General features: G+C 38.0%; 1 protein-coding gene across 3 annotated transcripts in view; it reads left to right on the forward strand.

Moving 5' to 3' along the window:
- The first annotated feature begins 1,630 nt into the window (after positions 1-1,630).
- LOC138044077 (ras-related and estrogen-regulated growth inhibitor-like) overlaps positions 1,631-11,253 on the forward strand; it is a 10,815-nt gene continuing 1,192 nt past the window's right edge. Inside the window, exons 1-5 of one of the 3 annotated variants that reach the window (XM_068890706.1) lie at positions 1,631-1,714; positions 5,401-5,530; positions 8,150-8,206; positions 10,114-10,187; positions 10,911-11,253. The exon at positions 10,911-11,253 is cut by the window's right edge and continues 1,190 nt beyond it. In XM_068890706.1, the coding sequence (XP_068746807.1) occupies positions 5,446-5,530; positions 8,150-8,206; positions 10,114-10,187; positions 10,911-11,253 (559 nt within the window). In that variant the 5' untranslated portion in view covers positions 1,631-1,714; positions 5,401-5,445. Of the gene's footprint in view, positions 1,715-2,712; positions 2,830-4,839; positions 4,885-5,400; positions 5,531-8,149; positions 8,207-10,113; positions 10,188-10,910 lie in introns of those variants that run through there. The other 2 variants (XM_068890707.1, XM_068890708.1) reach the window with 2 other exon arrangements.

Below are 11,253 nucleotides of genomic sequence, written 5' to 3' on the forward strand. Positions count from 1 at the left end.
AGTTGGTCAAATGACCGCAGATATTTAATTTCCTATCTTCGGTTGTAAGCCACAAAAACACTCTCTGCACATCATTTCAAGGAAACATGAGCGACAAAACACAGTCTGTATCATTCAGTGTATATAATCGAAAAGAGCACCTTCTGTGACTCTAGGCAGCTTTCAATGGTTTAAGGGCCCGATTACATGGCGAGTTTCAGTCCGGGCTGAAATTTCTCTCCGCCCTCCGGACTGCAATTTTGTTGCGATTACAAGATGAATTTCAGCCCGGGCGCAAAAGGCAAATTTGTGTGAGAAGTTACTCGGATGCGAAAACACAATTGGTGCGCATGCTCACGTTCCTTTTCCAGCCCGGACTTAAATCTCATTTCGATTACATGGACTTTTTGCGGTTTCTAAAACCTGGCTAGGATTTTCAGCCCGAGCTGAAACTTTTTCCATGTAATCGCCACTATAATTTCAAGACGATTTTTTGAGAACCCGGGCTGAAATCTCAGCCCGGCTAACCGGGCTGAAATTCTCCATGTAATCAGGCCCTAAGTCAAGGCTTTCCTCTCACTTGCCGATCAGCAAAATAATTCCCTCAAGCCTGGGACGCAACATAAAACGAAGCCTGCAGGTAGAACTCAACTGCGAAAGAATTTCAGATCTGTAGAAATTTCTTGGTGGCTTTTTTTGGCTCGTCCGAAAGTTCTAGCAACCGTTACGTATACGGGTCTAATCAAAAAGCCTACATTCCATTTTAGGAGCTTTAAGTGTGATTCTCAAACAAACTGACGAAAATGGCAGAATTAAGTTATAAATATTATGCTAATTCCAATCACAGTTGTCTCTTGCTCAGCTCAGTAAAATTCTAGCGCTCTTCGATGTGGTTTAACAGGTTTTAAAATGTCTGGTTCGCTCTTCAGACTCTTCTCTATTTTTTCGAAATACCGGATACCAAAGTCTTAGTGCGCCTCGAGAGCCTGACTTCAAATATTCGAAAATCTGGCCCATCTTCCTTCCGAACAGATATTTTTTTGAAAGTACTCGTCTTTCGTCTTATGATGGAGCAAACACAAGACAATTACAGCTCATTTACACTCCGCTCATGACGTCATTGTATAATACTGACAGTTGATGTAGGTTCAAATGAACATATTGACTTTTCAATCTCCATATTTGTTTTGGCAAAGTCGGAGGGCAGAGAGATAAGAACCTATTACTGTTATCACTGCAGCTCTTTACGACCTCACAGCCTCGCCGATATCAAATGTGATGTCTTGAGACAATACCGACAATCGATGTTCTATCAAATGAGCTTATCAACTTTTCAATCTTTTTAATTTTTTTTAAAATACAAAAGTCGGGAAGATAAGAATCTATTACGGTTATCGATGTGGAGAATGTAGCTCTTTTCCCCTCTATTTTCAGTGGATACACAGCTCAGTGGGCACTGAGTGGGTTTAATAATGTCCGTTGTTTCAGTTCTGGCAAATTATTAAAATTATTTATCATTGAGAATAGTTTTGTAAACCTCTCCCGAGATAGGCTTTAACAGCTGCGTATTGACTCTGTCATCATCTACTGACAACTGAAGCAGATTAGACTGTTTAAATAATCCGGAAATATCGAATTAGCTCTGAATTCGGAGATATTACCCTTCAGCCCCTCAAACAAGTAAGGGCACCCGGCTGTTGCCGTTTAAATGTGAATTCTATCATTTTCTTACAAGGTGAGTTCTGTTATTCAATCTGATGTACTTTGCTGTAGCAAATATTTTTGTACTCTTCTCTCTTTTAGCACGATAGATAATCTCTTAAGAAGTGCACTTATTCGCAGTAATTTGCTGTTTCGCAACTTAAAAGACATCGGACAGACGATAAAATAATAGCTGTCCAAACACAGTTATTCTTTCGGGCTTTCAAGGGGAGCAAAAAAACGAGGGCACACATTCTGACTGTTGTCGCTGATAAATTACAAGTCTTCCCGCTCGCTAATGCAGTTAGCCTAAATCAGTGCTGAATACGCTTCAGAAACCTCCTCATCGAGGGCTGCAATAAAGTGATCAACACTTAACTAATCGCCGAGTATTTGATGTTTTAAAATTTTAAAACTGATCATAAGAAAGATGCGACATCTCCATCTTCGCCGTCTTCCGGAGTTGAGCAGATGACTTCGTCGCTATGGTTTGATAAATGAAAAGATAGTAGAAATTTTTAAGCATTTGTACTTCTCAGGTGACCATCTTCAAATATTTATACTTTCCTCCATTGAAAAAAGTGGACAACCTTACCAGAAGGGTAAGAGATATATTTGGAACTCAAGAATCCCGGAAATATCTATAGGTACCACCGACCTGCAACTCGCTTGTTCCACCCCTCCCCCTTTTTAAGATAAATACAGTGCTGAAATTAAAAAAAAAACGTTAAATGCAACAAATTCTCCGTCTTGAGTATACTGGAGAACTTAATTTCAGTGTCTTTGAAGTCGATTTGTCTTTTCCTCGAAATTAAAGCACTATTTCCTTGAGAGAATTAACTCTTTGAATTCATATTACCATCTATTTTTAGAGACTTCTCACCGCTGCGAATGTCAAAATGACATCTTTCAGCAAAACTATTCAACTTCAAAGTTTCAAGTTCAATTAGTTTTAAATTTGATTTATATCTTTTATCCGACACACCACACATTTCTCACTGATTGCTTGGCCATTTATTTCAAATGAAGTCCACCTTGCAAATCCTCTTTCCTCGTGATTGTTTATAACCAAGCCCCGTAGCCTTTTGCCACCTCAATAGGGCACTTCCCTTCCTCGTTTCCTCACGAAGCGCCTCCTCAGACTTTAAAGTAAGTTTGTTTTTGTTGTTTTAATGAAAACTACATAATCGTATACTGGAGGTTATCTAGAGAGAGCAGTGTGTTCCCGGTTCCTCGAGGAAATCCAAGAGCCACTTCTTTAGTCCGTTTGCGGAGTTCAGTATGGAGGATTCGACGTCCACTCGACGTCCCGGCTTTCCGTTTCGTCAATCCTGCGACAGTGCCTCGAGAGGTCGCTCAGTGAAACATCTTCTTGCTCTTATTGGCGAGAAATTCTAAACTTTAGAGGGCTCTAAAATCCCTATTATAGCTACACAGTTTACGAAACGCAAGTCATGAAATAAGAAAGCGTCTTTACCTAGCTTATATTCTTATTTCGGGTTATGATGCTTTTCACATCTTTTTTGACCAAGCGAAGTGCACATTTAGGGTGCATTCGATCGACTGTATTCCGGAATAGGAATACATGGAATACAAGTTGGAAATCCTTCGTTTTTGCGGAGATTCACATTAAAATTGTCAAACATTTTCTAAAATGCTATTTTAAACATATTTTTATCATCCTTGCAGCTTCAAAACGCGCCAAAAATAGCATTTTAATCATTACTCCTCGTATTCTTATTCCGGAATAGGGTCAATCGAACACGCTCTTACAATAGAGTGATCTCAATTCATTGAGAAGATAGCGTGTACCGAATAGAGTTGCAACACCTGTAGATGGTTTTCAATCTCGTTATAAGATGGCCATTTGGGTGCACAAAACAATAGCAAATTATCATGGCTCATGTTTTGCGTTATAATGGAGTTAAATTCCCAGAAGCCTTTTTTCTCTATTGTTCTGTGCACCAACATGGCAGCTGTGACATCAGGTGAAAACCATCTATATATATATATGGGAATAAAAAAATGGTTTCCAACTTGGTTTCTGCCGGCATAAAGTGCCGCCATTTCTGGTGACAGCGAGCATGCGTAAATTGTACTGTCACTTGAGATATGGGCCACATAATATTTAACTCATGTGCCAGCTCAATTAGGGGATCCAGAAACGTTGCAGTTGACCCGATGAAGATCTACCAAGGAATGGAAAATTAAAGCCTTACGAATCCTTTGTGGAAAAAAAGGCAAATTGAACAAATCTTTATAGTAAATGTCACGCTTCTTATCTGAACTGATAATGGCTGTGTTATCAGAGTGGACCAACGATCATTTTTGGCTTTTGATAATTTTGCAGAGTTCCTGCAATTCCAATAACCTGTGACCCAAGGGTCGTCAGTGTAGGTGCTCATTGTTTTGTAGTTTTAATTAATCAAAGGATTTTAGGAGTGCCCGCTAAAGATGATAATTGTGAAATAAGTGATTGAAGATTAACTTAATAGCCAGGGGTGGGGGTGGATCACATTGGATATATTATGGCGGCACTATTGAAGAGGAAAAAAGTGGCTCGGACCAAATATGATAGAAATAAAGTTCAGAAAGTAATTTGCTGTTTTCTTCGATTGTATTTCTTCTCAACTTAAGTTGCCTTTTACAATGGACGACTCGAACGTGAATTATATAGAACAACTGATGTACAATTGTCCTCAGTAGAGAAAAAATGTTCTCAAAGAAAACCACACTAGCCTTGGACTGAGTACTTTTGCCATTTGTGGTGGCAAGTCGCGCATGTAACGAATCTAAGAATCCGCTTATTGTTATATTTACCTCAATAACTACATGAACTATTAACTGAAGTGATGCTTTGTAAAAATGTACTTTTGAACAAAACGCCTCCGTTTGCAATTATATATCAAGTGACAGAATGGAAGAAGGTACTTCTTAATTCAACCATCGAGACGAAAAAACCACTATTCTTATTATACTCGCACAACTTAGCTCTATCCAAAGATTTTGTTTCAAGCAATCTTCAAATTTGTGAACATTTGTTCGCGGTCTCATGAGCGTAACCAATACACCAAGTCGATTGATTTTGCGCAGATGACAAGTAATTACAAACCGGTTTCACTTAGAGACAAAAAAGGTCCAAATGCTAATCATCGGCAAGAGCTATAATATTGACCGTACGAGAACAGGACATCATTCACTCAGGTACAGCTTCAGCTTAAAAGTAGGAACGGTAGCGATTCAATCTCGCCGTCACATGTATTTAACTAATGATTTTAACCAACAGGATTGACTTGAAGAGTTGTTTACGATACTAAATACGTATTAAGCTCTGAAACCACAGTTAATAGGTTAACCCGCATTATCTGAGCTCTTACTCTTACAAGACATGGGTAGACATTTCTAGTGGCCAGTGCAGGTGCAGCGAAAATAATGTTAACTCCACCACTTCTTTGAAGCGCGATTTTTTTGTGATGCAAAGTGGCAAATGTACGAAGTTTATCAAACTGAAAATCGCGTGTTTTGAACAAACTAAGTCAAGAGAGCTCTTACAATTGTCAACTGGTGAGGATCGGTACTCCAGCTAGCAACCGGTTATTATATTTACCTCAAAATAATCTATTTTCGGAGGGCAGCCTTTGCAATGATTTCTTGTCCCATTCCTACAGATAACAGCATATTTTTCCACTGAGTAAAGATATCATTTTATTTCCGCTTCAGTTAACAAGAAATGAATGCAGGCTATCTTTAGGACTAGGCTGGAATATGCGAAGGAGAAAAACAAGTCAGCAGCCTAATTTGAAGGCCGTTAGAACTGTTGTGCTGGGAAAGGATGGAGTCGGAAAATCAGGTTAGTTGTTGGTACCCAGTTTATTCAGTTGAAAATGTCGTGCCTGGCAATATTGGATTATATCCCATGGCAAGCATATAATCGTAATAATCGGCTTATCGGTAAATAGCAACAATATCAGAGCACTCGATTTTCATTTATTGCTTTCGAAAAGCAATATGGTACTTGAAAGTTCAAGTGTTTTAGATTATTTGTCTGACTCAAGGAAATAAAGAAATTAAAAGTTTATTCAGAGCCAATTGAATGTCGTATTAATTAAAGGAGACATTGAAAGCAATATCTCACTACGCTGCGCAAACGTAGACATGTTGTCTTGTTGTTGAAAGATGAAATATTCACAGCAGCACAGCAGTGGAGACAAGTTCTTGAGATTTTTTTGACATAAGATTTGAAGACAAAGCTAACAAGATAAAAATTACTTTTGTTCAGTTTTGAATCAATGAAGTATAAGAACAACAAAATAATTCTTGACTTTCAATTGATAAAAGCAGAGAAATGCAATGTTTGGTTCTGTGATAAAAGGAATCACCCCACGATATAATTGGATAATTGGAGAAGCAATATTTTTACCTTCACAGAATATGCTGGCTTCCACCTGAGACATAAAATTATAACTATTTTTCTCTTTTTCGTCTGTCCTTGCATGTTGCCCTTGTATGTATGGTTACATAATCGCTTTCAGTTACCATCTGTTGAATACTGGAAGAAAATTGAAACCGGCTGTTCCCATAGCTCACAAGTTATGAATGAAAATAATAAACCCGCCTGTGGTACGAGACACACTTAACAAACAAATGAGCCTAAACCGAGACATGATCTCTCATGTTCCTCTCCTTGAAGTCATTTGGATAAAAGTGTTTCTTGATTGTTTAGCAACATTTTAATAATTGATACATTGTTCATATAAGCTTTTAGGTTCCAACGTAAAGTTGTCAAGCAATGCGGGACTTAAGGACTAACAACTGATACGGAACCACAAAAGTTTTAAACTCAGGTTGTAAATTTGAAAAATTGGTTCTTGTATATCTCTGCTCTGAGGAAAAATATTGTTGCTTCTGAGAAATATAGAGGCTTTATTAAAAACTAGATCATTAATATTCATTGGATAATGTGGGGGACGATAATGCAATTCTAGAGTTTTGATTGGCTTAGCCATCATGGCACATGAACTACAAACTACATGTATTATACCAAACTCTCCAAATATCAGTAACTGTACGCGATTTCAGTTTTCGCTTTTACAAAATAACGTAGGAAATATTTATCTACAATTTGTGGCCTGGGGCCTGTAGGCTTTAGTAGATTGTGCCGAAAAAAAAAAGCGTATTATGCTTTATGCAGTGCTCATATTTTTTAGAAATTATGCCAAAATTATGCTACTTTCTGAAAATTATGCTCTCTGTTACCGAAATTATGCTACTTAGATCTTGAGTAAAATAAAGATCACCAGTAGCTTAACTCTACCCGTTCTAACTTTAATGAACATTCATATAGTCCACCTTCCAGTCTTACAGTCTTTAGCATCGCAAATACGCATGTGCGCACCTCAAAAAGCCAAATGATTAACAAATGCTATCAAAATCAACCGTTTCCGGGTTCTGAATCCGTGTCAACCTTCATAACTGCAGAAGACCAATGGGGTAGGTTATCAGATTGTTGGTCGCTGGAAGGGAAGTAGACGTACTCGAGGATGACGGCATCTTTGATCTGTGGCCTGAGGGGCCAAGCCGCCGAGCCATAAGCGTGGTGGCTTGAGGAGAGTCATACACAGGGAAACCTGGTCTGCCAGACCATATTTGACCATGGGCGTTAGCACGTACCTCAACATTTTCCAAAAACAATACAGAAATAAAACACAAACTGAATTATTCTAGAACTATGATGGGTTTTTTTTTGTTTTCAACGCATAAAAGCTGGGATTATGCTAGCAGTGCTAAACTGAAATAAAGGCTAAAATAATGCTCGTTTGCTAAATTATGCTTAAAATTATGCTAGCACAATCTACCAAAGCCTAGGGGCCTGTTTCTTGAAAGTCCCGAGACTTAACGGGCCATTCTCAGGTGTCACAATTCCTTTGTATCTCAAGAACTGATAGGATTAAAGTCGTCAAACAGTCATTTTGCCTCTTGTTACCTTGAAAACAGGTTAATACATCGGCTTTCCAAAACAAGCCGTTGCCAAATTCACAAATGGCTTTTCGGCCGGCCCGAAAGGTTTTCGGGACGCCCCTGGTTAAAGCTAACTCGGCGCTACGCGCCTCGTTGCATGCCTATCTATCATGTCATATCCAACACGCGCTTATGGAATAATTGTTAAATATAACCTTATCTCAATCTTCTTGTGTCATTTAGGGTACTTTAGTTTTTTTTTTTGAGGTGATGGCCACACCGGGTTTGGTCTTATTCACGTTTTCCCGAGTTTTCAGGCTTGTGATGAACATTTTGATTGAAATTTGCGTTTAAGTGACAAACTGGTATTTGAAAAATTTCTGATCAACTATTTTAACTCTGAATGTTATACCTTTGGTTTGAATTTGCAGGAGCCCATCTAGAATTGTGTTTTCTTCAACACAGTGACTTGTCACAGTTTTAATTAGAGAAAACATATTTTTATTTTTAGCTCTAATTGTTCGTTTTCTGACAAGAAGGTTTATCACGGAGTATGATCAAACTTTAGGTGAGTAAGGCTACTTAAAGTGAACCTAACCTCAAAGTATTTTTTGGGCAAAAGTTAACTGTCTAACATATAAATGATTATTTTACCTTTGCTTCTCTAGAGTTTGACTTTTACGAGAGAGTTACAAGGCTGGCATTCATTTGTCCCATTGCCGAGCTAGTAAGAGGTATGAGTCTACTCCTTCAATGACGTCGAGAACTAATTTACATTACCAATGTTCTTTCAAAACTGCGTAATGTAAAGTAGTTTATGACGTCATTGAAGGAATAGGCCCATGCCTCTCACTGCCTTGGCAGTGGACAAACGATTTCCAACAACTTTCTCTTACTTACCTTATGAGGGCACATTAATCTAGAGAAGCAAAGGTAAATATATATGTTTTGATATTTAACTTTTGCTTAAGAAAATATTTTGACGTTAGGTGCACTTTAATTGAGTTTGCGAAGAAAACAACGCTTGCCGTCTATTTCACTGGTTAATTCCAGTTGGGTGGAGTTAAGATTTTGATCGGTTATGGTATGAGAATGATCCGTTGCTACAGGACCGGAGCTGTGCAATAATCCTCACCTTCCCTCCTCTAACCCCTTATATTGTTTTAATCATAGACGTCTCCCAGCTCAAAAGGTCCAGCTATCTAAAGATATAAATTCCACATAAGAAATACGGTATAATTTTACTTTATTAAATTCTCCACCTCGGATAATGCAATTCTCGTCCTCTGATTGGTTCACTCAAACTCGGTTATCAGCCCATATACCTTAGTTTGACCTTATATGGTAAATGATTGCGCTTAGCGTTGCTAAACTAAAAAAAATTACGCCAGAAAGCAAAATTTCTTTTGGTATAAAGCAAACGAAAAACGTTTTTGAGGAAAGTTTGGATCAATTGAGAAGCTTAGAAGTACGCGAAAAGGTAAGAAATGTTTTTGTGATGAGCCTGCGTCTGACAGACACTAGGTATTACACAACATCGCATCTTCATCAAGTTTTTTTTGATTTCGCTAGGATTTTCTCTCTTTTTCCGCTCGTATTTCCAAACTTTTGGAGTTTAAGGAATTTGATAAAACAATTATTCCATCTGCGCTCGTTGGATATGAGACTGGTTATAGCCAACTCGGCGCTACGTGCCTGGTTGGCTATTTACCATCTCATATCCAACGCACGCTCCTAGAATAATTGTTAAATATCTCTCAAATATTACGCCCGCTGTGATTAGCTAAATTAGCAGTCCATATTTTACATTACGGCCCGCTAAATTTGAAATTTCGGTAAAACACTCTCTAGCAAGTTTTTCCTGTCTTTTTTTATGCATAAAGATGTAAAATTATTGGAAAGGAAAGGAACTTTATTTAAGTGTCTAGTAGGTTTAGCGCTGGAGCACTAATTGGGGACACTGTAAAGTGAAATTAACAATTAACAAAACAAGTCAAATGTTGGTTTTTGAGGAGAGGGGAAACCGGAGTACCCGGAGAAAACCTCTCGGTGCAGAGTAGAGTACCAACAAACTCAACCCACGTATGACACCGAATCTTGGAATCGAACCTGGGCCACATTGGTGGGAGGCGAGTGCTCTCACCACTGCGCCATCTCTTCACCCCTGAACCTTCCGCTTGACTTCAACTAGCTTCCTTTCCCGCGTGGCTGATTACCACAAATATATAAAAAATACATTACTAACCTCGTTTTCTCGTTATGTACTGGAAATTACAGACCCTTGCTTTTCCCTTTAGATTTATGGCCCTCGCGCTTGGGCCATAAATCTAAGGGGAAAAACGAGGGCCGTAATTTACAGTACCTCCCTATAACTCGGTTAGTAAGAGGTATGTATATGTTATGCCGGTAATTAACTAGAAAAATACTTCTTGATTCAGAAAAACTGAAAGAATTGTCTTGAAATTAAATCTCTAGAGTCCACGTGGAGACATCACATGGAGGTGGACAGTGAGTATATCTACGTTGATTTGATGGATACCGCTGGAGAGGTGCGTATTTTATGAATTAACTCATATTTTCTATGATCTTACTCTCTCATCAAATAATTAATGGTTACTTTTCAGCCACCTCAGGATCTTCATATGTCATCGATCACCTACCTGTTCATGAAGCCCAGTACACATCACTGATCATTTCCAAAAGTATACTATGGTTACATTTGGAGAGATAATAATAAAATCTTAGACTTCTTTCCAACCCTCTACTTGTTTGGTTATTTGGAGAAATTTGGTTTTTTGCGATTAAAGTGGTGCGCCTTTTTTCACCGAAACAAACAATGTTTCCTGTCATGAATACAGATGCAGTCACGTTTCTTCCAATCTGGACCCGTACTGTGGAGCAGTTTACCTGACAATATTAGACAAATAACTAATATATAAAAGTTTAAAAAAGACCTTAAAACATTGTTTAATATTTAGACGTATCAATGAGCGGCAGTCATTTATATATATACATATCCAAAAAAAAGCATTTTACTTGGATAAATCAATATATTTTAAACTATTTTGAATAGTTTTCAGATAATATAATTTTATTGTAATATAATTCTAGGTATAATTTTAATTTTTTGTTGTTAACAGCGCCATCGAATATTTATAGTGAAGGCGCTATATAAATGTATTATTATTATTATCATTATTATTATTATATTGTTATGTAAATCAGCTCTATTGATTTTTAGTAACACCTTGGTTTTATTTTGATCATTACAGAATTCACAAACAAAGTTGGATGGCTGCTTACCAGGTGGAGACATATTTCTGGTTCTGTACTCTATTACCGATCGAGCAAGTTTCGAAGAAGCTACGAGAATTGGACGGCACATCAGAGAACGCGTAAAAACAAACTCAACCTCTCCCATGCTGATATTAATTGGGACAAAAAGAGACTTGGGACATCTTCGGAAAGTTGATGAAACGGAGGGCAGTGATTTATCAGGGGAGTTAAATTGTCCCTTCTACGAGATTTCTGTATCCTGTTGCGACGGATACAAAGAAGTGTCGGATATGCTACGTGGTTCAATAAGACAGTTCTTAGAGAACGGAAAAAATGGTT

This window comes from Montipora capricornis, chromosome 3 (genome assembly GCF_036669925.1).
Source record: "Montipora capricornis isolate CH-2021 chromosome 3, ASM3666992v2, whole genome shotgun sequence".
Lineage (NCBI taxonomy): Eukaryota > Metazoa > Cnidaria > Anthozoa > Scleractinia > Acroporidae > Montipora > Montipora capricornis.